The following is a 26897-nucleotide window of genomic DNA, read 5'->3' as shown; positions in this document are numbered from 1 at the left end:
CGTAGCAGAAGAGCAGGATCCACGTGCTCGGCGGCAGCCTCGGCGTCTGCGCAGTGCGCTCCTCGCGCTCCCAGGCAGCGCCGTTGTGCGCCGAGTCATCGATCGGAAGGCCTCTCCGAGAAAGCGGCCGAGCTCGCCGCAGGCCGTCAGCCGCCAGCCGCCAGCTCGCGGAGTGGGCTCCAGGGGGCGCCCTCACGAGAGGGGCGGAGCGCTCCTGTTCCAGAGACAGGCCGGCAGGGCGGCGTCGGTAGCGGAGCCTGTCCCCCGGTACACCTCCGCACCCCCACAGCTCTGGTAGTCGTCGCTTCGGCGTCGTCGCCGGGTCCAGGCCCCTCGGCCTTCCCGCCGCCGCTGCCATGAAGCTGCGGGTGCGGCTTCAGAAGCGGACCTGGCCGCTGGAGTTGCCGGAAGCGGAGCCGACGCTGGGGCAGCTGCGCGCGCACCTGAGCCGGGCTCTGCTGCCCACCTGGGGCTACAGGTAGGCGGGGGTCGCGGCGGGGGTCTGCGTGCGACTCTGGGCTGGTGGGAGGAGCGTGTCCGTGTGGGAGGCGGCGCCGTGCGGTTGGGAGTCGTCTGTGTCACTGCGGTGCGCGGGCGTGGCCGGGTGCGGGGACGCCCCGGGGCGTCACAGGAGGCCAGACGCTCCGGGAGTGTCGCTGGGCCAGGACATTTGTGACTGTGACGCGCGGGGTGGTGAGCGGGGCGCTGGGCTGCTGCTCGCTGGGGTCCCGGCTCCGGGAGAACATGGCCCGGCCTCCCGGGCGCTCCGTGCCCCTCCCGGGTGAGTAATCGTTTCCGTTTTTTTTTTTTTTTTTTTTTTTTTGTCGTTTTTTCGTGACAGGCACTCAGCCAGTGAGTGCACCGGTCAGTCCTATATAGGATCCGAACCCGCGGCGGGAGCATCGCCGCGCTCCCCGCGCAGCACCCTACCAAGTGCGCCACGGGTTCGGCCCAATCGTTTCCGTTTTTGCAGTAAACGAAACCAGGGAGAGGAGAGAATGCAGAATCCACACGACTTGCTAAATTTCAAGTTGGAAATTAGGAGCTTCAGGGGTTTAAGGTCACTTTCTTCCTCTGTTGGGGTATTTCAGTGAACAGGTTCGGGAAATACCAGAAGTTAAGAATGTGTCCTCCCTCCGAGGGCACCTATAACTGGTCTTGCTGCGCTAAAGCAAAAATGATTTTAAGACGATGTTGAGTGTTTATGTGGCAGGCACCGCTGCATGAAAGTGAGCACTTTGACTTACCCACTGCAAAGTTTTAGGAAGGAGGAGGTGTGGGCGTGTTTCAGATCATTCGATTTTCCTGGGCGAGGTGTTGCTTTTTTGCTAAAACGGAGGTAAACCTTGGCCCTATGATGACTCTGGAGAGTTCGCAGTTTGGGGGCAGTGAAGTTGAGAAAGAATCAAGTTCTGTAATTAATATGTAGGGCTGCAGATGAAGCTGCTTTGTCAGAGAGTAGAGGGACAGTGTAAGAACGGTCATCTTCAAATATACTGAGCTACTGAATTTGAAATTTATGACTGTGCTAAGAAAAAACAAAAAGGTGTTTCCTGGGGCTTTTCAGGTAAATTCTTCAAAAGAAAAGAAAATTGGCTGCTTTTATAAGCTTTCACTTTATTTTTAGGGAATTCAGTAAAATGAAGCCATATTATGAACCTCTCACCCTTTCATTTTTAGGTTAAGACATTCTTAGATTAAAAGTAAGTCTGTTTTCCTCCAGATTAAAAAACAAAAACAAAGACGAGATATTGACCTAACTCCTTTACATGTTAGTGACATACCTGTTATTTCTTGGTGTTAAACCTAAGTGTTTTGCATGCTGCTGTCATTACCCTGCCATAAATTTTCAAAATTAACTTCTCTTTTTAAGGTGTTTCCATATGTATGTATATACATTTTATTATTATTTTTTATTTAGGCAGGATAGTCTTGGAAGGATGTGAAACTCAATGTGACGTTTGTTTACCCAAGAGCCCAATTTAGTTTCTCTTTCAGGTTTGTTTTTACAGTTGAGTCTGGTTAACTGGAAGGAATTTAAGATTCAGCTTGTGAAAGTGAATTTATTCTTTTGAAAATATGTTCATTTTATAATAAATGAGCAGTTTTAAAATGTGTCCATATGACATTGTTATTTTTAAAGTGTTTTTACTGAGCAAGTGGATCTGGAATTGCCATAAAATATCTTTAAAAAGCCTGGAGTTTCTAGGATTTCATTTCCTGGTGAATTTAAATCCATTCCTCCCCCCTCCCCCCTAGTTTCCGAAAATAGAACCTTGGAAAACTACATATTACTTTAGAAATAGCTCTTCTCTTTTTTCTAAAGTGGAAGGGAAAGCTGACATTTTTTATTAAGCAGATGGTTCTTTACCTTTATACAAACAAATGTTTGAACATACATTGTACTAGATATTGTTTTAAAAAACAACCTTTTGCTGTGATGAATGATCCATAAATGCATAGTTCATTTGAAATGCTTTTCCTTTTTCTGCCAAAGTTGAGATGGTGTTTTTATGGGCAGCTGGCAGAATTCCAACATTTTGTTTATCAAAGCATTTCGAAAACAGAAGTAGAGCCATTTCATTTCCAATAAGCAGAGTAGTTTTTACTTCAGTAATTTTTTTTTTTTTTTTTGCCAAAAACACTTCACTTGGTAAGCAAATTGTATTTATGTGTGAGATAAAACGAGTTATTCTGAGCACTTTTCAAAATGCAGCATTGTAAGAAAAAATAAACAGGCCATGATTTTCAAAGGTCTTCAACTTTTGTTAACCTCTCAAAAAGTTAATAAAGTCAGCATTACTGAGTGTAAATGTCTTACAAAATGTTTTACAGTGATTTAATTATTCTTCACTGCTGTGTGATGAAAAATGATGGTTATTCTCACAAAGTCAGATAATCTGTGATTCAGAAAGAATGGCTTCAGTCAGACTTATTAGAGCTCTTAGCTTGTTTGGCAGTGGATTTTTGTATTTGTGCTGTCTTCCATATAAAAGACATAACTGGTCGTCAGTAGGCAGGGTGAAGTTGTACTTGTCATCATCAATAAGAGGGATGAATTTTGTACTCAGTCATCTATATACACTCATCTAACTTTTTCTGATTAAGAACATGCATTTAGGTATTTTGGAGCCTATGTAATCAAACTGTCCTGTAAGACACTGAATAGGCAGACCTGATTTCACTTTCATCTTGATCTTCCTAACTGTTTGGTGATTACATTTATTCCACACATCTCTAGTTCAACCCTGTTGTTTTACAGAAGAGGAAAATGTTGTTTCTCTTCCTGTACTTAGTTTTCAAGGCTTTCTCATAAGTTGCCCCACCCAACCTTTCCAGGGCTAGTTTCTGTTCTTTCCTCCTATAAACTGTCATCTTCAGACTCCTCATTTCCCCTCTGCCAGCCAACACATGCACGTGTTCATGTGTGCACACACACAACTTGTGCCTGCTTCCCTTATTACTGTATTTGTGGAGTGCTAGAGAGATATGGTTTCGAACTGTGTAGACAAGATCTCGGATCTTAGGACTTAAGCTCATAAAGGTGGGGAAGACAAGATAATAGACTAATAAGTTGATGTTTTCAAATAGTGATGTGACAGTAAAAATAAAACAGAACAGAATAGGGTGGTGCAGGCTGGATGGAAGGCATATTTAAGGAGGTGATGTTTGAGCTGAGACCTGCATGATGAGGAAGAGTCAGTCATTTGATGTGGAAGAGCAAATGCAGAAGCCCAAAGGCTGCAGTGAGGTTGCTCTGCTTTTCAGAGTGGATGGGAAGCTTGTGTGAAGAGAGAACAGTGAGCTAGAGGATGGATGGCACAAAATAATGGGCTTTGGAGGCCATGTTAAGGATTCTAGTCCAAGTTCAGATAGAAGCCACTGGTTTTAAGCAGACCTAATTTATATTTTAAAAAGAGTATTTCATTGAATCTGAGTTGCTGTTAATTGTAATACATTGTTTTATAGCACTCTAAGGGAAAACATGCTGTTTATTAAAATTGATAGGTCATTGACTTTAAGAAGCATCCCAATTTCAAAGATGTCAAAATATTAAAAAGTATATATCTCAGAATTGATGAAAACATGGATTAATGATAGAGAATTACTGTATCCTATTTCCAGCCTAGAGTTTTAGCTATTAGAAACCTATTACCTAGGCATTCAGTGATAAAAACAAATAATTTTGATAATTTACTCAAAATTTTGGCCTTTTTTTTTCATTACTTAGTTCTTCTAGGGTCATGCCATGCACCTTATATATATATTCCAAATGTATTATTGAGAGTAATGAGAATAGTTAGCTCTTACTATCCTTATCCGTCTTTCTTGGCAGTTCTGATACCCGATTTGCAATTACATTGAACAACAAGGATGCCCTCACTGGAGATGAAGAGACCTTGGCTTCCTATGGGATTGTTTCTGGGGACTTGATATGTTTGATTCTTGAAGATACCATTCCAGCACCTAACTTACCTTCATCCACAGATTCAGAGCATTCCTCACTCCAGAATAATGAAAAACCCTCTTTGGCCGCCAGCTCCAATCAGGCCAGCACACCAGATGAACAACTGAGTGATTCACTCCAAGGACAGGCAGCCCAAACTGATGTCTGGAATGATGACAGTATGGTGGGTATTAAAGACTGAGATATGAAATACAGTAGTTGATAACTCATATTGAACACCTCAGTTGAATTCTATACTAGTCAGGATAATTATCATCAGTAGATTGCAGATTATCTTCTGATAGTACATTTTTATTTTAACTGCTAAATGCCTGGATGAACATTGGGCTGGCATTCAGAAGTAGTTATACCTATTTATTTTGTTCAGACACTGATTCCCAGCGTTACTTCTCTGGTCTACTGTACTCATTAAGGCTATATATGTAGTACAGTTATTTCCAAATTACTTGTAAGACATTTATACCTAGATTTTTAAATTGTCATTGCAAACCCTATATGTCCAACATAATTTGGAACTATGTGCGCTGACGTTCTCTTCTTCCCAAACCAGCTACCCTTCTCAGTCTGTTAGTGACATTCTGTTGCATACTCCTGTGATTTTTGAGTCCTTACATCCAACCCATTAACAAGGCTTGTCAGTTTTTCTTTTCCATTTCAGGCTTCCAGTGTCTCTGTTCTTCAGTCTGCTTTCAAGGTTTGTCTTCTTCCCACACATTTTTGATTTTGTTGTTCCTGTACTCTTTAGTAACTCTACCTCATAGATATACCTTTACTTATAATTTTTGAGCTGAAAAAGACCAAATGACTCTAGTTCAATCCTGTTGATTTACAGAAGAGGAAAATATCTATCCTCCTGTACCTAGATTTCAAGGCTTTTTGAAGACTTGCCTTGTCCAGCCTTTCCAGGGCTAGTTTCTTTTCTTCCCTCCTGTAAACTATCATCTCCAGTCAGACCAGACTCCTTATCATTTTCTCTCTGCCAGCCAGCACATGCACGTGTACACACACACACACACACACACACACACACACACACACACACACGCCCCCCCCGTGACTGCTTCCATGCTTTTGCTGCTCACCCAGACTGTACTGTAAGCCACTACCTTTCCTCCCTCTCCTATCTTTATTTCTACCTATTTCCAAGGCCCTTGCCAACCATAGCCCTATAATTTCTTTGTATTGATTATCTTTATTGCCTTGTAAACACCTCATTATTTGTTATTTTGCCTTTTAATTTCTATCTCTGTATGTTTCTGCCTCATAGAGGTAATCTGGAGAATGAATGAGAATTTTAGTCATATATTTAAATTACATATCTGAGTAATTTTTGCTGATGGACTCATTCCATGATAACTTTGGTAGAAGAGCCCATTCCTTTTACTTGTGTGTAATATTAGAATTATCCAATAATATGAAGCTTTTCATAGTATATGTGTTAGTTACTTTACTAGTTTTCTTTTGGAAAATTTTGAGAAATTAACATTTCCTCAAGTTAATAATTTCAGTTCTAAGATTTGTGTAGGGTGACTGTAGAATCTTTGTGTGGAAACTGAACTTTAAATCTCATAAAAATAATACTTTAAGTACTTGAAATGTATGATCTGCTAATTGATGTCGGATGGAGCCTTAGGAAAGGAAAATAGATTGGTAAAACTTGAAATCATGAGATAAATTTTACACTTGTGATTATAAATTAATTTTCTTACTTCAGTGTATTTGGGAATTCATCTAATACCTGTTGAGTCTTTAATGAGAAACAAGGATAATGTGTATCAGATCCTAATATTAGCTCTCATGCTAGTATTAGTCTTTTAGTTACTGTTTCAGTTTTTTGTAAATGACAGATGGCAAAATGATTAGTGAAGTAGTGCTCAGCATTTTTTTTCATTTATACACATGTGAAGAATATGATAAATATTCATATCAGAGCGGCTCAGAATGCCAGTGTTTCTCAGTGAGTACGAGAAAGGTTTGACAAGCCCACCAGGGGGTTCCGATATCTCTGTCCCATGTAATTTTCAGCTTAGGGTAACCTTATTTTGTTTTCCCACATATATTCTGTCCCACACAACTGTCAGTAAGTAGTAAATGGCTCAAGTTAGGCATAATGGTAAAGAAGCAAAGAGCCTATATTTCATAATATAGCTCAGTGTTAAGTGGTTTTTAATATGGTGGTTTCTGTTTGCTCAGAAAAATTGTGAATGGTTTTGTGCCATACCTCCTTTTTAGGTAGTGTGAATTGTCACTGGCCTCTAGGTTTTAACAAGTGAATATGGATCTTTCCATAAGCCATCTGGGCTTAGGTTCTCAGAGGTTTTGGAAGAACAGCTCCGGCTCCCTTATGTTGGCCCAACCTTTCACTTTTACTATGTATTTTTAATTTTCTCTGTCCTTTAGTCGAAATACAAACTTAAAAAAGAGGAAACATGTGCTTTTCATTAAGACTTCAGCACATGCCTAGGAAATGAGCTTTCTGAGCAAAATCTGTCTAGGTAACTTTGTTTTACTGAAGCAGGGTATTAAGTCTAAAAGCCCTGAACTTTGAGTCTGGAAATCTTGGTTCATTTCACATTTTTATTAGCTGGTAACCTTGATTGCATTATTTAATCTTCCTGAGTTATAATTATAGCATCTATATAAAAAGGTGACACCGTTTGCCTTGCCTGTTTTATAGGATTGTTGTAAGACGCAAATGAGAAAATGCTTTGAAAACAAAAACATTATGAAATTGTAAGGTACTATCCTTCAGCGTGTAACAATCATTTATTGAATACCTACTATGTACGAGTTACTGTGTTGCAGTTACAAAAATGGGTGACATGTAGTCTGGTCTTATAAGCTTGCAGTCAAGGTGGGATCAAATGTGTAATCAGAAAATTATAATACAGTGTGATAAGGTGCAATAATCAGGGCCTTTGCAAGGCAGAGGGTGGTCTGTAATACCTCTTTTGAAGAGGTGGGGAGTACTGTGCTGGGTAGGAAGAGAGTGGCAGAAAGTGAACTTGATAAATAGTCAGGGATCAGGTGATGAAGGGCCTTGTATGCTAAGAAATTTAGGAGTTTGCACTTAAATTTTATAGGCCTGCATTTCTCAGTATCCTCTATGAAAAACTTGTTTCATGAGATTTTATTACAGGGATGCTGAGTGTTGAGGAAGGAGAATAGTGTTTCTTGGTTAAATGTTATGCACACATTGTTAATATTCTTAGACCTCTGAGAGCTCTTCTAAAGCTAATAATGTATTTGGTGAATTTGGAGGGTGAGGTGTCTGTAGCAGGTAGCATTTTCCACAGTTCCTTGATTGTGGACCAACTTTTTTCCTAAAAACATTTAGGGCCACATTCTAGGGCACAACTGAGGGGAACACTGTTGTCTGTGTTGGCGAAACACTGGTGAGTTTGAGCTGGGACGTAGGACATGACTGAATTCTTAATTGTTGAAAAACTGGCAGCAGTGGGTGGAATGTATTGGAAGACAAAGTTGAGGCAGAGATACTTGTAGGGGAGGCTGTTGCTGGAAGTCAGGAATAAATGGTGAGACTCTCAAGTATGTATCCATGTAGTAGGAAGGGGCAGATTTTAGAGATATTTAGGAGTTAGTTTCAGTGGAACTTTGAAGACTGATCAGGTTTGATGTGGCTTTTAGTGAGGGAGAGGGAAGCATCTAGGATGATATCCATGTTTTTGGCGTATTATCTAGAATTAATGGAGATAAGGAATTCAGGATGGAGGAGTAGGTTGAAGGCTTATTAATTTATGAGGGTTTGCTTAAAATGTCTCCCATTTCTGAACCAAACGATGTGATTTGGTTCTGAGCACTAATCTTAGTTCACTTTAGGATACAAAATGTACTGTATAAAAATGTTTTTTTAATTAACTCTTTGTTTTTATCCTCTTCAGTCAGGGCCTAATCACGGTTTTGAAGCTAAGTCCATTCAAGATGTTGTGGATATGGAAGAGGGCACAGGTTTCTATCTCTCAGAACCAATGCTCTGCAGTGAATCGGTGGAAGGGCAAGTGCCACATTCGTTAGAGACCCTGTATCAATCCGCTGACTGTTCTAATGCCAATGATGCCTTGATAGTATTGATACATCTTCTCATGTTGGAGTCAGGTTACAAACCTCAGGTAAGTACTACAAGCAAAACCCAAACATCTTCTTAGAGTTAAGTTTCTCTTTGCAAAAAGGGGGTATATCAATAAGTATCACTAGGGTGTTGTGGTGTTCTGGGTTTCTTTATTAAATGTGGTTGGGTATTGAAAAAGTGCCAAACAAAGTGATGGGCCATAGTAGACATTCAGTACAGGTTCCCTTCCTTCTTTTCCTTCCTTTTTTTTCTCCTTCATTTCCTTCATCAGTTTTTAGTTGGTGTGACAGAAAATGATGGCAACTTGGTAAAAAAAAAAAAAGACAAAAGATTATTTATTATAACATGTAGACAGAATGTGATTAATGAATGTGGATTGAGTATGACTAGATGGCTGGCTCACTAGGTTATTTTATATGATAATGGCCCTATGAAATGCCAGTAACTTGATTAGATTCAGTTAGGAAGAAGGGCATTGCTCTTATGCTATTGTTGCTTATCTTCATTCATTCATCGAATATTCATTTGAATTTGCATCCACCAATGTCAGGTACAGTGCTTTGTCCCTGCTCTCAGGTTGCTCATACATGTGAATGGTCCCTGCTCTCCAGTTGCCCATAGGCTGGGAGTGGCAGAGATAGGCAAGTATATAAACCATTATACTATATTGGTTAAGTTCTAGGAGAGGCATATACATATATAGGATGCCAGGGATTCACAGTGGAGAATATTTAGAATAGAGCTTCTTAAACTTTAATGTGCTTAGGCATTCCTAGGATCTTATTAAAATCCGGGTTTTGGTTTAGTAAATCTAGGATGGAGCCTGAGCTTTTGGGTACTCCTACACAATGCTGATGCCACTGGTCTGTGAGCCATTTTATGAGTTACAAAGATCTAGAGTAATTCAGTGATCATTGTACACCTGCACCATGGCATGCATCGAGCCAAGAATTAGTCTATAAGAATATTGAGGCATTCCTTGTCCTGAAGGAGTCCATAAGTGGAGGAGAGAGACAAATAAGATAATTATAATGTATAAATAGCACAAATAAGCATAAATAGGTAAATAACATAATAATAATATGTAACAATAGAAGTATGAACAGAATGTTAGGGGATGAAAGAGGGAATGACAAAACAGGATTCTTTTTCTTGTGAAGGCTTTACAGAGGAAGTGCTGTTTGAACTGGGGTATTCGTAATGATATGGCTTTGCTAGGCAGAGAAGTGAGTTTTTGAAGAGAGAAATCAATCCTTATTTCTATGATGCTACTTTGTCTCTTTGAACAAAAATTTTGATAAAAAAATGTTACAATATATTATCCTCCATTAATAGCAATATTAATGATTTGACACATTTTATTAAGGGGACTATGTAGAATGCTTATTTCTAAACAAGTTAGGGGCCTTTTAGATTTTTAATGTTTTTGAGAGTAACACCTTTCTTCAATATCTTGTTTCTCTTTCATTTCATTCCCCAGGGGACCGAAGCCAAAGCAGTGTCCATGCCAGAGACGTGGAAGTCGAGTGGTGTGTATAAGCTACAGTACACACATCCTCTCTGTGAGGGTGGCTCTGCTGCTCTCACCTGTTTGCCTTTGGGAAACCTCATCGTCGTCAATGGTAACTGGATAGCATAGTCATGGTCGCTGATCTATGAATACTTACATGTTTCTTTCCAGATGTTTCATAGCCACTTCAGTGATTGGCTAGCATAACAGAGTTTTGAGTTTTTCTCAACTTTATTTAATTCCTAGATCACTGATAACATGTGTCTTAAGTATTATAGACTATTCCTGCTGCCTTCTCTCCTGGGGCAGCCATAATGTTGAGGTCGTGACCTTTGTAATATTTTGCTCCAGGGGGAGTTGTGGTAATAGGAGTGAAATGAGTCTATTACACACGAACTCTTTGAAGAGAACTTTTTCTTTCTTTATGTCTGTGGATGGCTTTATTTTTATTCTTTTAACAAAGGTCTTGAACTGAGAGATGGTGAGATTGAGCAGGGGTCACCATTTATCTAGTTTGGCATCTCTGAGACCAGCAATGCATGGAAACACTGCTAAGGGTTCTGAGGCCTTAGTATGTATGTGTTTTATTTCCCCCTGTCCCTGAAAGTTAATCTGAATAGAGAGTTTCTTTTTCTATTTCCCCTCTTTGATATTAAGAAATTTCACTGGGATAGCAGTACATTCCATCTTTGTATTTCATTTTAGCCCTGATGCGACTTGAGCCCATACCAGCTACCAGTATTCTATGAAATAGTCTCATAATCACACACCTACTGGAGATCCATTTGAGCAATGGGGATCTTTCAGTTTTATTCTGTCTTGTTTTTTTGAGATTTATCCTATTTGCTAAGACAGTGCGATAAAACTGGGATGACTGCATTTTTGTTTTGTTTTCGATAAAGCTTATCTTTTATAGCAAAGGCAGTTGCTTTGATATGTCTTAGGTCGAGGTTTTCAAAATGTTCTGCAGTGACTTGTTTCCGCTGGGGTGGAGGCAAGGTAGAACCCCTGTCACCACTTAAACCTTGTTTATCTGTTTCATTTATTGAGGTTATGTGTAAGATTTTGTTTGAAAAAATGTATTTTCTGCTAATACTTACTTTGAAAGCTACTGACTTAATGCTGTCTGATCTTTGAAATGGAAGATAGTTATAGGTCTCCTCTTATGTAATATCTGCTATTTCCTTTTAATCACCAGATTCTTTGAAATGTTATTCAAAATTTTTGATTTAACGGCTTTGGTGGTACTGCACATTTGTCAGGATGTGATTATCTGATGGCACTAGTATCTAGCAATGTCTTTTCAGCAATTCACCACAATTAGCAACTGTAGCTTTGAGTTTGGCATTCTTATACACAGAATGTCAACAGTTTCTGCTTTTATCTAATCATTCTGCCACATAACATCCTAACTTGCAAGGTTGATGTTACCAAGTAGTAAATGTGAGGTTGTAGTTTTTGCCTCAATTTCTTATAAAAACACTTAACGGCATGTGTATAATAACCTCTATTTACTGGTTTCAGGATTCTTAACATAAAGAGAATAGCTGCTTGATGTCTTGATGATTTCTTAGTTTCTGATGTTTTATTCCTTTCTATTCTTGGCACATTAGTTACTTGCAGATTTGCATGGCAGCCAGCCATTCCAGGCTTGATTCTTTGAAAAGGAGTAGTGTGTCCTTAAATCTTTCCTTCACCCAGGGCATCCTGCTTGGTCCACATGTGCATAACAAGCACATAATTGGCTCTTTCATGGAATGAGACAAAGTGTGCTTTTGTATACATGATTAAAATTGAATTCTGATGGTGTCAAGAATATAGGTTCTTGGGGTCTGGAGAGAGATGATGGTGTAAAAACTAGCAGGATTCTTTTAATGAACAAGGGAAGACTCATTGCCAAAGGTTAAATAAAAAATAAATGGAGCTTTTAGTGACTTCATTAGAAATAATGATTTTATTGTGTTTAGTTGCCTTCTATTTAACCTTGTTGCATATCTTTCAATTACTAATAAGCTGCTGTTGGTAATACTTAGTGGATTTTATATAAAGATGCTTACTGTAGTTTTAGAAGGTATTTTAGAGTGATTTTAATTTGTCTGATGGCAGGTTTACACTTTTGACCTTGTGTGAGGGAAAGGAGTAGGCACAGAGCTGTTGGTTTTGTGTGTGTCCTTAGTATATTGGGAACAAGGAAATGGAAGCCTGTACTAAAAAAGGAAGGCAATTGAAGTGACAAAATTTTTTTATCATCTTTCTTTTGCTTATTTACAGCTACACTAAAAATCAACAGTGAAATTATAAGTGTGAAAAGATTGCAGCTGCTGCCAGAATCTTTTATTTGCAAAGATGAACTAGGTAATGTAACTATGATTTAATTTTGGGGGTGAAGCTTTGAGAGGTTCATTTAAAAAAAAAAAGACAGAAACTGAAAGATAATGTTCAAAAGACTAAAAATTTCTAAATGAGAATAGAGCAAATTCAAGACAATGTCTCTTTAAGATTGCAAAGGTTTTGGGCCGACCTGTGGCTCACTTGGGAGAGTGCGGTGCTGATAACACCAAGGCCACAGGTTCGGATCCCATATAGGGATGGCCGGTTTGCTCACTGGGTGAGCGTGGTGCTGACAACACCAAGTCAAGGGTTAAGATCCCCTTACTAGTCATCTTTTTAAAAAAAAAAAAAAAAAAAGATTGCAAAGGTTTTGATTATAATTTGAGGAGTTTCCTGTTTTTCTTAGGGTCTTAGAGTGCTCAATTATATTTATACTGTTGTTATGAAATAACACTGGTATGTAATTCATCACATTCTGATGATGCTTCATAGTTTCTGTATTACTTCTTAAAGATCTTTCTAGCATTGTATAACCAATATAGAGAGGATCTGTGTTTTGTGGAAGTAATGCAGCTTAATTATTGAAGATTATTGGAGGAAAAACTGCACTCAAAATGTTTGTTTAAAGCTATATAAATTTGACCGCTATTTGATGCAGATTGAAACTTTACCAAAAGTTTGCATTCTCGACATGGTTTTGCTTATAGTCCATCAAATAATTATTGTTATTTTTTGGCAGCTGGCTGGTACAGGGATCGAACCCTGTACCTTGGTATTATAAGCACCATTCTCTAACCAACTGAGCTAGCTGGCCAGCCCTTACATTCTATAAAATTATTAATAGATGCATAGAAGACAGGTTTTTAAAAATTGTTTTTAGTTAAACCCAAACTTCGAGAGGCAGATTGGTGGTTGAAAGAGAAGAGATAGGGTAGAGAGAGGAACTAATATCTTTCAAGTGCTTGTTTTGTGTTGGACATGGGCCTTTAAATATGTTACTCCATTTAATCCTCATAGTAAACTTAGGAGGGTTTTAAGAGCCAAATGGGAGTGTTGTGGTACAGGGGAGAGGCATTTACAGCATGTCTTTTAGGGAAGGCCGGCTAGATGTAGATCGTTGCTTTGAAGGTGTAGAGGCTTATTAGTGCTAATTCCTATGGGAAATCAGGACCTGCAAGACTGATTTATACTAACTAAAAGTGATAAGAAGAGGTGACAGAATACTTGTACATATTTATAATGGTCTCTCATTGGACATAGAATCAGAACTTGGGCGTTAGTTGAATTGAACATTTAATATCAGATTAGATCAATGTTTCTCAATCTTTTCTTTTTTATTATCTCTTCCCCTAAGGAACCATTGTAGATTTTTTTTTTTCCTAATTGCTTTCCCCCATGACATTTTAATACCACAGATATGCTGTATATTTATTTATATACTGTGTCTCTTTGGAGGGTCACAAACCAGCGTAATAGCCAGGTTTTTTTTTTTTTTGCCCTCCAAGAATAGCTTTTGCCCCCACGGGGGTGATCATGCCCCTTTTGAGAATGCATGACCTAGACTGATGAATCTGTAAAGATAGTCTTAGCATTAGAGTCAGAAAAACTTGAAGCTCTTTGGCTACAGCATTCTGTATTCATCTCTATGCTAGGGAGGACCTTCTATGGGGAGTAGAAATACTCTACATTCTGAAGTAGTAGGGTTTTTATGCCCATTTTATAGTTCAGACAACAGGTGTAGAGGAGGTGAATTTGCTTCAGGGTCACAGAGCTAATAAATGATGGAATTTGGGATTGGAATAGATTTGTCTGATTCCTAGCCTTTAAAAAACAGCTTTTATAGGGATGTAGCTCAGATTTCTATTATCTGGTTTTTCTTAAATAAGGAAAAAGGAAACGAAAGGAGAGGAAAAAATTAGCACTGTTTAAGTTTATGGACTATTTCATTTAAGTATTTTTTTTTTTTGACCAGTAAGGGGATCACAACCCTCGGCTCGGTGTGGTCTGCACCACACTCAGCCAGTGAGCGCATCGGGATTCTTATATAGGATCCGAACCCGTGGCCTTGGTGCTACCAGCGCCGCACTCTCCCGAGTGAGCCACGGGGCTGGCCCTCATTTAAGTATTTTTAATAAAGTACTTTTATGTTGGTTAGGAATGTGCTGTTCATTGGGCAAGTTATTTGAATTAATTTTTACTGTGGCTTACAGTATAGTACTGGTAACTATAACTGTGTACTGTTAATTATTCTTTCATTTATAAGTTCCTAATTAAATACTTATAGTTCCTAATTAAATATTTATATAAATTTATTTAAAGAAAATGAGTTTTCACACTTGAAAAAAGGCCTTTAACCAAATAATTTTTTAGAAAATGATATATTAATGTTAGATTTCAATTCAAGATTGCAAGTTTACACAGCAAAGATTTAGAGTTTATTTGTTTATCTCTCACTCATGTTTTTATCCGTGAAGTTATAATGAGTGCGTTGGTTATAGACAGTGAAATACATAAATATGGGATGGGGAGGGGGTGAGCATAAACTGTCTGCCTGCTGACAAGTTCAGCACTGTGCGTGGGTCTTTAAATTGTAACATCTCCTCTCTGGTGTGGCAGTGGTGTCTCCTTTAAACAGGTGAGGGTAAGAAGGGTAGGTAATTTGTCCAAATTATACGTATACTTGGTAAATAGCAAAATTGAAGTGGGACCTCAGGTGCAATTTGGCAGTGCTGCCACACTTTAATGTACATGTGAATCCCGTGGAGAGCGTATTAAAATGTAGGTCTGATTTAGTGGTGGGGCCTGAGATACAGTATTTCTAAACAGTTCTTAGGCGATATCACTTCTGATAATACACTCTGAGTAGCAGTGTCGTGGCTAAAAATGAGTGCTTTGGATCCAGACAGACTTAGGTTTGTATTCTGCTCTGCCACTTATTATGGGGCCTTGGGTAGGCTCTTTATACATTTTCCTGTTTTTAAAGTGGGGATAATAGTATCTATCTCTTATTTAGGAACGCTTGAAAAATGCTTGGTACAGTTGCTGATACGTAGTCATGTGATGAATACTATAGTTATTTTAGGATATAAGTTCCACAATAGGATCTAAGCTCCACAATAGGAGTTTCCCACTGTCTCCTCCGTGCCCAGAACAGATTGGTAGATATTCAGTAAATCTTTGTCATATATATGAATATCACACAACAGTTTTTGTGCAATTATAGTCTATGAGCTGTATAGGTTGGGCAAAGCTCTGTTAATTTGATATCCTGGGATTTTTAGCTTTACATCTAAAGTTCTGTTTTACCAGAGTCATGTGCCCTACCTCTTCTTCTACTAGGGACTTTGGTTTATGTTTATCCGTGTAGGAATTACTTGTGAATATTTATTTACTGCTTTGATTTGGTTTGGCAGAAGTCTGGGACAGACACCATTCCAAGGTTTTGCATTTGATTTTGTGTTTTGATTTCTCATTAAAAAAAAAAATTCTAGGGGAAAATGTAGCCAAGATATACAAAGATCTTCAGAAGATCTCCCGCCTGTTCAAAGACCAACTGGTGTATCCTCTTCTGGCTTTTACCCGACAAGGTGAGAGATGATAAATTGTCACAGGTCAAATGGCTGGAAAGAATAGTAAATGTACTTAGTATGCTTGGTGACTCTCTGACATCTGAATTTCTTTTTTTCTTCTCCTCCGAAATTGCGCTCTTTTAAGACTAAGCTTAAATATTAATTCATTAGATGTTATTCACTTTCTCTTTATATTGCCATAGTATTTTGTACATGTCTTTAATATAGTCTTTTTCCAGTGTGTCATCATTGTTGATGTGCTTTCTTTCCACTTAAGGTTGTGAATACCTTGCAGATAGGGAGTATGTCTTATTCACTTGTGTATTCTCATGGTCTAGCAGTGGGTCTGTCCTGTAATAGGTGTTGAATAAATAATGGATAGCCTGTAAATTGGATCTAAGTTCTTTTTTAATATTTTTGTTTTTAAACCAATATTTATTGGGAGCTCTATACCAGGTACTTTGGATGTTTCACATGTGTTCTCATTTTAATGCTAAAGACTTTAAAGTAGATTTTAATATACTCATTTTATAGACAATGAAATTGTAATTCAGTGAGGTTTATAATTCACTCAGGATCCTTGTATTAGTCAGCTTTCTCTTATGTGTGTTGCAGTAAAAATATTTTAAAATCTCAGTGACTTAAAGTAAACATTTATTTCTCACTCATGTACATATTGTGTGTGAATGTGCTTTGGCCAAAGGAGAGGTTTTTATCCAGGATATCCTCTTCTTGTGGTAGAAGGAGAAGAGGGCCAATGGCCCAACCATGTGTTGGTTCCCAAAGCTTTGGCTCAGAAATGATATATGTCACTTCCACTCACATTCCATTGGACAAAACAAGTCAAAAATGGCCAAGCCTAATGGTAGTGGGGAGGGAAAGTATAATTACAGGGTAGGAAGTGATTGAGAATCATAATACAACCACTATAATCCTTTAGCTGGTAAATAGTTTCAGATTATACAGACAGAAAGTTTTTGGTTTCAAGTGGCAGGATGCCATTGCTATTACTGCCATAGTTTTCCTCTTTAGTTAGTGGTGAGGGAAGGGGAATAGTGTGAGTTAAAAAACCCTTAGATATGTCTTTGATTTTGATATCTTTGCTAGTGGAGAAGGGTATCACAAATATTCCAAAGGAGCTAATAATCAAAAAATAATTTTCATTTAACTTTGGAACATGTTCTTTCATTTCATTTCTTGGCTTTTCTTCTAAATGTGTCTTCCTTTTCTTTAGCTTGCTACATATCCACTAATGGTTCTGCCAATACTTGAGTGCTTATGAAATGCCAAACATTGTTCTGAGCACTTTATGTGTATTAACATTTAATTCTCACAATAACTCAGTGAGGTAGGAGGTATGTAATATTATTAATTCATTTTACAGATGAGGAAATTGAGTTTAAGTAACTTGTCTAAAGGCACATAGCTAATAAGTGACAGTTTCGGAACTAGTGATAAAAGGCAATGAATTTTCCATTTTCTGTAGTTGAATAGAGAAATCTTGTTGCACTGAATATTGGTTGAGACAGAAGAGACCATTGGCTAGTATTTAGCAAGTGTCATAGTTATTTATTTGGTCTGTATTAAAGAGGATTTGTTTTTCTACTAAAACATGAAGGAAATAAGGGGCCTATGGTTGTGTGAGTTAGGATATCCTGGATAAAGAACACTCTTCAGCCAAAGCACACCCACACACAACATTTTAACTTGGGGTTAAAAATTTGTTGTAGTTAATGTATGCTTGGATAATTGACATCTAATTTGTTACCTCTTCACAAAGGAATAAGTAGCAACTTTTGTTGACTATGTAAGGAAAAGCTGGATGCTCTTTACTCAATAATACCTGTTTTTTCTCTTTTTTTCCTTTTAGCGCTGAACCTACCAGATGTATTTGGGTTGGTAGTCCTCCCGTTGGAGCTGAAATTACGGATCTTCCGACTTTTGGATGTTCGTTCTGTTCTGTCTTTGTCTGCAGTTTGTCATGACCTCTTTATTGCTTCAAATGACCCACTCTTGTGGAGGTGTTTATACCTGCGAGATTTTCGAGGTGATTTCCATAATGACATGTTAACAAGAAAAGGGTTCTTTCTTACTACAGTTGTAATTAGCTTGCCAAAAGTTTTTAGTTGTAGGCTTTTTTTTTTTTTTTTAATATTTCAGATGATCATAATGAATAGCCTTAGAGTAAAGAGACTTGAAGCTTCATGTAGCTTTACCTGTGTGCTGAAACCTATCCCCATTCATTTGTGTTCTTTCTAACACAGGTGGCCTTTTAGCCTAAGCAGATTATTTTAGGATAAAAAATTGCAGTAAGACAGGATTATTACCTCTCTAAATACCATCTTCGTTATCTGACTTAGAAATGAGTTATACTTCTAACCTACTTCCATGACTGAGACCAGTGCATAACTTAAGAGTCTTGTTCACCTGTGGCATGTTGCTTGGGCAGCTTTATTTCTGTATGGTCACACTGTGGTGACCTGGTGATCGTTGAGGCAGTGATGACAGTAGAACTTGGACATCAGTATTTCCAGGTACAAGGCCAAAAGCCTGACTGTGGAACTTTTGTTCTGCCACCACCATTTTACTTCATGCCAGTGTTTTTCAAACTGTTGTTCGATCCCAGCATAGGTCATGAGATGAATTTAATGTGTCATTTTACAAGAAAATAAACCACAATAGAAAAATCAGTATTTATTTTATAAACTATATCTCTATTTATAAAATAGGAGTAAACTTCCATTTAGTTATGTATATGTAGATGTATACTGTGTTACAATGTAAAATATTTATGTGGTTCAGGTAAAAAAAATTCAAGTGATAATGCTATATACAATGTTTACATACCACCTTAGCAACTGTAAAAATCTGGTGGGCAGATTCTCCACCCTTTTTTAAAAATAGAATATCATGTAGATTCATTTGGATGGTTAAAAAATTTGTTTTTCTTTTAAAACTTCAAATGTAGTAAGTGTAAGTGACCTGGTTTGTTCTTTTTTCTTTCCTTTTTTTTTATTCCTAAGGTCTTCATTCTACTATCTCATTTCTAGATTGCGGTCAACAAGCTCATTTATAAGCTGAGTGTTCAAATTTTATAATGAAATTTTCTACAGATACAATGTTATGGAGTTAGAGCTGTTGTAAATCTTACTTCCAAGCTAATGTAATAACTTGTAGAAAAGGCATCACAATCTTTTATCCAAACTCTTCATTAGACTTAAAGTAGAACAGGTTCCTCTTTCCTCATTTTACATATTTCAAATAAATAAGTATATTTAAAAAATACTTAATCATGGTCATACTTATGATAGTTGAATCATTCAGAACATGGTTGGGAGAAAATAATCTAACCCAAATATGGAGGAAAGCCTGAGTCAGCCTGCCCTCCAGTAATGAACGTGGGCTGTAACAGACATTCAGAGGTTATCACCCCGTTTGATGTAGCATTAGACATGGGGTTAGAAGCAGCTGACAAGCCAGTTGAGATTAGGGGGAGAAGATGTAGTGTGGGACCAGGTAATGCAGGGAGAAAGCAGCCACATGTTTCCATAGTCACTGAGGGATCACTGTGTTGAACTACCACGTAGCACAGAACAGTGATGATCACCCTTAATCATCAAAATGGATTTGAGTTAGATTCAAGAAAGTGTAAGTGGGAGCTGATTGATTGATTGACTCAGTTGGTTAGAGGGCAGTGTTGTAACACAAAAGTCAAGGGTCCAGATCCCTGTACTGGCCAGCTGCCAAAAAAACAAAAATTCAAATGATATAGTGTGTGATATACAAATGATTTATGTTCCTCTTTATGCTTAATGAGTAAGTTTCAGTTTCTTTAGGACAAAAACAATCTTGCTGTTTAATGCTGTATGAATGAAGTGTTTTCAAATCCTTATTTTTTGTCTTTTCTTTGTAGACAGTACTGTGAGAGTTGGAGACACAGACTGGAAAGAAGTAGGTATTTTGGAAAATCAAGGGTAATGTTCATAACACAGAAATAACTACTGAATTAAAATATTAAGCACATATTTTCATTTTTATGATCATGTAATGAAATCTGTTTTCATTAAATTTATGTTGCTAAGTTTCAGTAAACGATAATGTTTTCAACTTTTACCACAGACTTAAACCTTATTTTCTTATAAGTACTCAGGAAAAAATCTTAACACAGTGAAGTTTTTCATCTTTACTTAATGTAAAACATTCTTATTTTTCTTTTGTTGTAAAAAAATTTTTAAGTGAGTTGTCCTTGTGCTGGAGTAGTCTTCAGCTGTTCAGCTGATTAGAACAGTACATTATAAAAAGAATAAATTATGTTGTTTTACTTGCAGATGACTACTGTAAAAGACATTGATAGGACTGAGAAAAACTCCTTGGGACAAAGGACTAGAAAAGACTTTGAATGAAAGTGTTCAAATATGTACAAAATACACAGTATATTCTTAGGAATATGTCCCATCCTCTAAAATAGGCATCTATTTTTTGTTTGAAATTGAGATCCATTAGGGACATAATGTAGGTGAAAAAATGAATTTAAGTGCTGCCTTCCTCCCTTCCCCTCCCCCCCAGTACCTTGTGGCATGATGTTTTCAACAAATATTTAAATTTTCCACTTTCGGAAAAGGCTGACTTAAAATTGCATACCAGCTTGGGAGCTCTAGATTGCAGTCTTGAAAGTACAAGTCACTCAGTTATCCCTCCTTTGGATTTACTGTTACTTCAGATTAGCACAGCTCAGCTGCAATATGGTTAAAGAATAGAGTTCACTTGGCACTGCATTTGGAGCTCCTGCCTTATTCATGCAGACTCAAACTGTCAAAGTTCTCTTCTGTGCACTGCTTTTTTTGTCTGCGTAGAATGTGTGGGAAAAGAAAAGTACGGATAAATCTATACAATGAAAGCAAATTAGAACTTTAGGGAAAGATCCAAATCACTTACCATATCTTGTTCTTTTTTCCTACAGCTGTACAGAAAGAGGCACAAACAAAGAAAAGAAGCCCAGAGAGGGCGGCATATGATGTTCCTGCCGTCCTCACCCCATCCCATTCCGTTTTATCCTGACCCGTTGCACTCCAGGCCCTTTCCTCCAAGCTCTCTCCTTCCTCCAGGAATTATTGGGGGTGAATATGATGAAAGACCAACACTTCCCTATGTTGGGGACCCAATCAATTCACTCATCCCTGGGCCCGGGGGGACTCCCAGCCAGTTCCCTCCACTTAGACCACGTTTTGATCCAATTGGCCCATTTCCAGGACCTAACCCCATCTTGCCAGGGCGAGGTGGCCCCAGTGACAGATTTCCCTTCAGACCCAGCAGGGGCCGGCCGACTGACAACCGGCTGCCATTCATGTGATTTGTAATCTCATTTCTGAAGCTTGATTTGTTTTTGATTTTTTTGTTTAGAACTACAGAGATCATCTGGGAGTGCTGAGCTGTAGTGTTATTTTCTGATTGTAGTGGTGATAATTGCACTCCCAGAAGCTGTTCAGTAGGTACATTTACAGCTCTAGGGGTGGTATGACCCAAAGGTTACTCTGTGATAAGATTGGTCTTGGCAGTAGTTGGCTACTGATTTCCCTGCTGTGGCTTCCCCTCTAGAATGAAGGTTGTTTACTGATAATGCTCTGCACCTGATTAAAAAAAGGTGTAAAATTACATAACAGTCTTGACTTTTATTACAGAAAGATATTAAATATTCAGAACAGATTTATAGTGTTACTTAGATTATCAGAGAACTTATTAAGTGTAGGTAGATTATTAATTATTGCAGGAGGTTTCTTTTTATTTTTTTTTTAGTGGTACTCTTTCTTCAAATGGAAGTACAATTTATAGAATGAATAAAAGCAGAGCTAGTTTGGTTGAACTGAACTCGGAGTGGGTGCATTGGACACGCACCGGCTCAACCACCTCCTCAACCACCTCCTCCCTCTGCAGCTTTTTCTCAGGTTTCTTGGTGGAACTTCCTGGGCTCTGAAGCAGCACTGTTTGAAGACCATTGAGTTATAGGGAGTCTTATTTCTGGCACCTTCTTGGGTGAGGTGGTTATGATTTGTTTTCCTTGTGTTTTGAACACTTAGCGCCTAGTTTGTAATCTAAGCAGATGACATCTTTTTTTATTTTATTTTTTTAAAAAAGATGACTGGTAAGAGGATCTTAACTCTTGGCTTGGTGTTGTCAGCACCACGCTCTCCCAAGTGAGCTAACTGGCCCGCGACTGACATCTTTTAACAACAGAGTTTTACTGTTTTGAGTGCTGGTCAGGTACTTGTTCTTTAAAGATAGCTTCCTCTTATTTGAAGAACATTGTGTTTTTAAGACTTAAAATACACAAAATTCAAGATTTATTTTTCCTACAAGAAAAAGGGCAGACACAAATGACTTATCATACAAACAACTACAGAAACATGCTATCATGACAGAAATTAAAATCTGACTCATAACACAGGAATAAAACACTTAGCATCTGCAGAAAATATTTAGGAATATTACCAGTGTTTTCCTGGTTTTTAAAAAATCTGTTTTGCATATAAGGAAATTGCTTGGAATGTTACATGCTGCAAGAATATTTTGAGTCCTACGTACAAGTGAAAATATATATTTTTTGCTACACATGTATATTGAGTCTTCTTTTTCCATCACAGTGAAGAAAGTTCAGTCGGTAATATGATTTTTTAGATGCCATGCTACGTAAAGGATTGGGGCTATTGACTTTTTTGGTGTGAATATTTTGTGATATCTGAGCTACAGGACAGCCTTTTTAAAACAAGTGTTCACTAGATGCCATACGGCATTAATTGGGTCTGGCTAAAAGGGTCACTCTGAAGCTTTGATGGGTCTAAACATATTCTGTTTCTCCAATAGACTTCACGTCCTTGTAATGTTGGGTTGCATTATGTGATGTGTACATGTAGTGGGTATGGGAGGATGTAGTGATGACCAGAAGCACCAAATATTATAAAACAAGGAGTGTTCAGAATGTAGTCACTTTCGAATGGTCCTTGTGAGGTCCATGAATGGTGCTGGTGTCTGTGGATACAAGTGCTATATTCCAACCTCACCTTAGATTTACTGGCAGATGTTACAGATCACTTATTTAGGATATTGGTAATGTGCCTTAAATCTAATGCAGACCTCTCACAATAGTTTTTATAAATTGTTAAAACAATCCTCAAAGTTTTTCCTCTTGAATAGCTAAATTTATAATTAGAAGCTTGTAAAATCCTACATTCTTGTCTTTAGACTGAGACTGCTGAGCTTTATGTATTGCTGCTGTATAATGAGAGTGAAATTATGGTTTGGCATGATTTTCTATATCACCTTGATGTGTTGTAATGGAAGCAAGGTAGTTCAGAACGCCATGGCAAACATTTTAGTAAGGTACAATTCTACATCATTGCCTTGTAGCCTTAGAGACTTTCTATGACTCCTTATTTCCCCCTTTAGATATTTTTAACAAAAGGAGCTTGCAACGCCCCCCCCCCCCCCCCCGCCCGCAATCCCAGTTTATAAATGAGAGATACCAGTTTGGCATGGCTGGTAATCAAACCATGGGAGGTATCCTCTCTTTCCAACTTAAGATTTTCTGCAAAAATTCTGTCCTCTCTGCCACTTGCTTGGCTCTTTGCAATTCCTTAGACCACTGCTTAGCTTAATATCTATAATTCTTTCTTACTCTGATGGAGATGGACATTCCTCCCTTCACTCCCTAAACTTTGGGGCACAGCACCAAGGCTTGCCTTTCTCCTACCCTGGGCAGTGGCTACCTAATTATAGAGCCTCAGAGATGAGCTGGGCAGGTCCCAGTTCTCTGCTATGCCATAAGCGTGGGTAATGCTCCTTTGGATAGTCTCCAGTTGACTGTAGAAGATCTGGAGTGGATAATATCGGGAAGTATTAGGTAAGTCACATAAAATAAAGATTTAATTTTAACTGACTATTACATGTCTCCTGGGATTCCCCAATAGGTTATAGCAGTTAGTTCCTGCTATTCCATAACAAAACATATAAAAATGTTGAGTGACAAAGAAATATTAACTTACTTCTGTTCTAGACTTAATGAAAGACCGTGGAGAACAGACACTTAAAATATGAGAGTTTGAAAACTGAAATTAAGATTAGGAGGACCAATCAGTATAAAAATAATGAAAGGTATTTAGGATTTTAAAGGATTAAAATGCATATACATACACACGTTATAGAAGGAATGTTTAGTTTTAGATTGGTACCCCTTAAAGGAATGCTTCACTAATTCTAAAAATATTTCACAGCCATTTTTGTCTTTTCCTTTTGGCTTGCCTGTTGAGGTCTGAGTACAAGGTCTAGGTGTCCACATCTGAGCTCTTTCAGCTGTGTTTTGTCTGTGGAAACACAAGGGAGCCTCTGTGTCCTTTATGCATTGTTTGATAAATGGACCAATTTGAGTTGCTTGTCTCTCAATCTAATTTGTTTCCAACCAAACCAAAAGTGCCGGCTTCTATTAGAGTCTAAGTATTAGAACAAAACCCTTAATTTAATCAGTGACTACTTAGAAATCTAGGACAGCTTTTGACACCTGTCATTGTGGTTTAATAACCAGCCAGCTTGCCCTCTATTATAAAGAACATAAGATACATGTGAAAGTGCTGTTAGACAATGGGCTATTTCTCTAGGGTAATTGTTACCACGTGTATCTACAGCACTGACTTAAAAGTTTAACTCTTGACTCTAACCTGCATCCTTTCACCAAGTCTAAACATGTAAAACAGAATGAGCCACCAAGCCATTTTATGAAGTTGGATAAAGCACAAGAGATTAGTCTGCTCTCTGGCAATGGGAGGGCAGGGTCCTGAAAGAACACTGTGTGCCTGTGGGGTGGTTTGAGCTGAGGCTGTGCTGTTTGCAAAGCTCTGCCATGTTCTCTTGTGTGGTGTATAGTTTGTGTAGTTCTCAAGTAGGCCACTTCCTTCTCTTGGTCCTGGGCCTTTGCTGTAAAGGTTTGGTAGTGCCCTGGTCTGCTCGCTACAGCCAATGTCAACACTCCCTGGTTCCCAGCCGTGGCAGCCCTGCGGTCACCCCACCTTCACATGGGCCCGAGGAGCGTGCTCACCAGGGAGCAGTCTCATGTCTCATGCTGCTTGCTCCCACTCCTTTTCAAATTCAGTTTAGAAGAGGTCAATTTAGGTTAAAAGACTGCCATTGATTTTCTTCAGTTTCTTTTCTCAATTACCACATTTTACTAATATCTCTGTTGGTTTGGTTCTGTTCCTGGGTAGGTGATATCCTTACATTAATACTCTTAGAAAAACAGCCTTTTACTTTTTAGTCTTAGTACCTTGTTTACATTTTATTAATTTCATCGTTTTCTAGGAGGGCCAACCTGTAATATGTCCTGCACACCTACTGTGTGCTGAGCAGTGTGCTCTGTGCCTATTCGCATGGCTCGTGCACCAAGTGTGATACTGTCACCAGCTTGCTCTCCCCTTGACTCCTTTCACAGGAAATGCAGGTGAGAATTTCCAGAAGGTAGTTGATGTTCAGTGTCATGGGGTTTGCTGCTATATTTGTTAATATGTGAGTGAAAACCCATCACCCTGAAGTTTTGGAAAGAGAACTAACTGCTCTATCAGCAGGGATTGAACTTTAGGAGTGTGGTAATGAAGAGAACATAGGGAATTAATGGAAGAGAAAAAATATGTATATTCCATTGTCCTTGGAAAGGTGATTTTACATTTAACCAAAGTACAGTACCATTATCATGCTGGTAGGAGAAAGATCTGGAAGAAATTTTCTCTGGCTGGTAGAGGTGTCCACTGAGGCTCTGTTTTTAAATTTCTATTCATTGTTCACAAATCAGTGGGTCTTTGTTGTGTTTCAATTCCACCAAATCATCTTTGGAGGGGAAATACTAGCCTTTCTTTGGGTTAAAGTTGTGGAACAAAGCAAAAAACAAACCACCTTTCAGAATCTATATGTAGTGATTCCCTTTCCCCCTTCTTTTTGCTCTTTTCTATTTCAAAATGCCACAATCATTAAAGGTTAAATTTTTGGAAGGAACATGTGTTAGCCTGCATGAGTAAATAGTCTATTTTTGGGATCTGTGGTCTCCACAAAACCTATACATTCTTGGTGTCTATACTCATACATAGACCAATGGGGAAATTATTCTAATGTGTTCGTTATAAGCTAGTGCTATATCATGGATCTAGATATATCTGTACACGTTTATAAAAATCAGGTTGCCTGGCCTGATTTGGAGTTTGAAAGGAATTTGTATTACTGTAGTTAGAGTATCTGGGAGATACTATTTGAATGCTGAGATGTTTCTAGAGACAAGGGACAGAATATAGGACAGTGGGAGAATTTAGGTCATGTGATCATTGTTTATGGAGCCACTAGTTTTGCTCACCAAAGGAGCGGGTCCCTAGCTGCACTGGTGACTGCAACGCATCTATACTGTTTCTCATATAGTGGCTTTCCCACACAGCTCAGCTCAGGGCTGCTGTCCAACTTCAGTATGCATTCAAAACACTTGGGGAGATTGACAAAGATGCAGATTCTGGGCCCTATGACCAGAAATTCTGACTCCTTTGGTCTGAAATGAAGCTTCATCTGCCTTTGTGACTAGCTCTGAACTTGGCCATGGCCCACATTTGAGAAACTTCATCCATGCTATTACCACTTAGTTGTATTTTTGAGCTGTGTTTTATTACTAAGTGAGAATTGTGTGAGATTGTTCTGGAAGAGTGACCATTGCCACAGGTATTTTCCTGTGTTCTTAATCTCCTAAAACATGTGGACTTTGTGGTGCTACACCCAGCCCTACAAGTTCTCTCGCCTTTTTACTCGGAATATAGCACAGCATTATTTCCTTGAAAGATCTACCCTTGAGTAATGGGGGGAATTTTTTTTTGAAGTGGTAGAAACCAAACTTCAAATTCTATAACTTTCTGTGCT

The 26897-nt window shown here is 38.4% G+C and overlaps 1 protein-coding gene across 2 annotated transcripts; it reads left to right on the top strand.

Annotated features, from left to right (window-relative positions):
- The first annotated feature begins 149 nt into the window (after positions 1 to 149).
- Positions 150 to 22574, top strand: FBXO7 (F-box protein 7). 2 transcript variants are annotated; one of them, XM_063074862.1, is made up of 9 exons: positions 150 to 478; positions 4337 to 4631; positions 8371 to 8598; positions 10039 to 10180; positions 12340 to 12423; positions 15891 to 15986; positions 17839 to 18015; positions 19882 to 19919; positions 20929 to 22574. In XM_063074862.1, the coding sequence occupies exons 1-9, from the start codon at positions 357 to 359 to the stop codon at positions 21316 to 21318; spliced, it is 1572 nt and encodes a 523-aa protein (XP_062930932.1). In that variant the 5' UTR covers positions 150 to 356; the 3' UTR covers positions 21319 to 22574. The 2 variants fall into 2 exon arrangements, with proteins under 2 accessions (XP_062930932.1, XP_062930933.1); XM_063074863.1 differs by lacking the exon at positions 150 to 478 and adding an exon at positions 665 to 781 and having other exon boundaries at positions 4489 to 4631.
- Positions 22575 to 26897: the final 4323 nt, after the last annotated feature.

This window comes from Cynocephalus volans, chromosome 12 (genome assembly GCF_027409185.1).
Source record: "Cynocephalus volans isolate mCynVol1 chromosome 12, mCynVol1.pri, whole genome shotgun sequence".
Lineage (NCBI taxonomy): Eukaryota > Metazoa > Chordata > Mammalia > Dermoptera > Cynocephalidae > Cynocephalus > Cynocephalus volans.
Note: the sequence above shows the minus strand (reverse complement) of the source record. Positions and strands in the feature narration are given on the sequence as shown.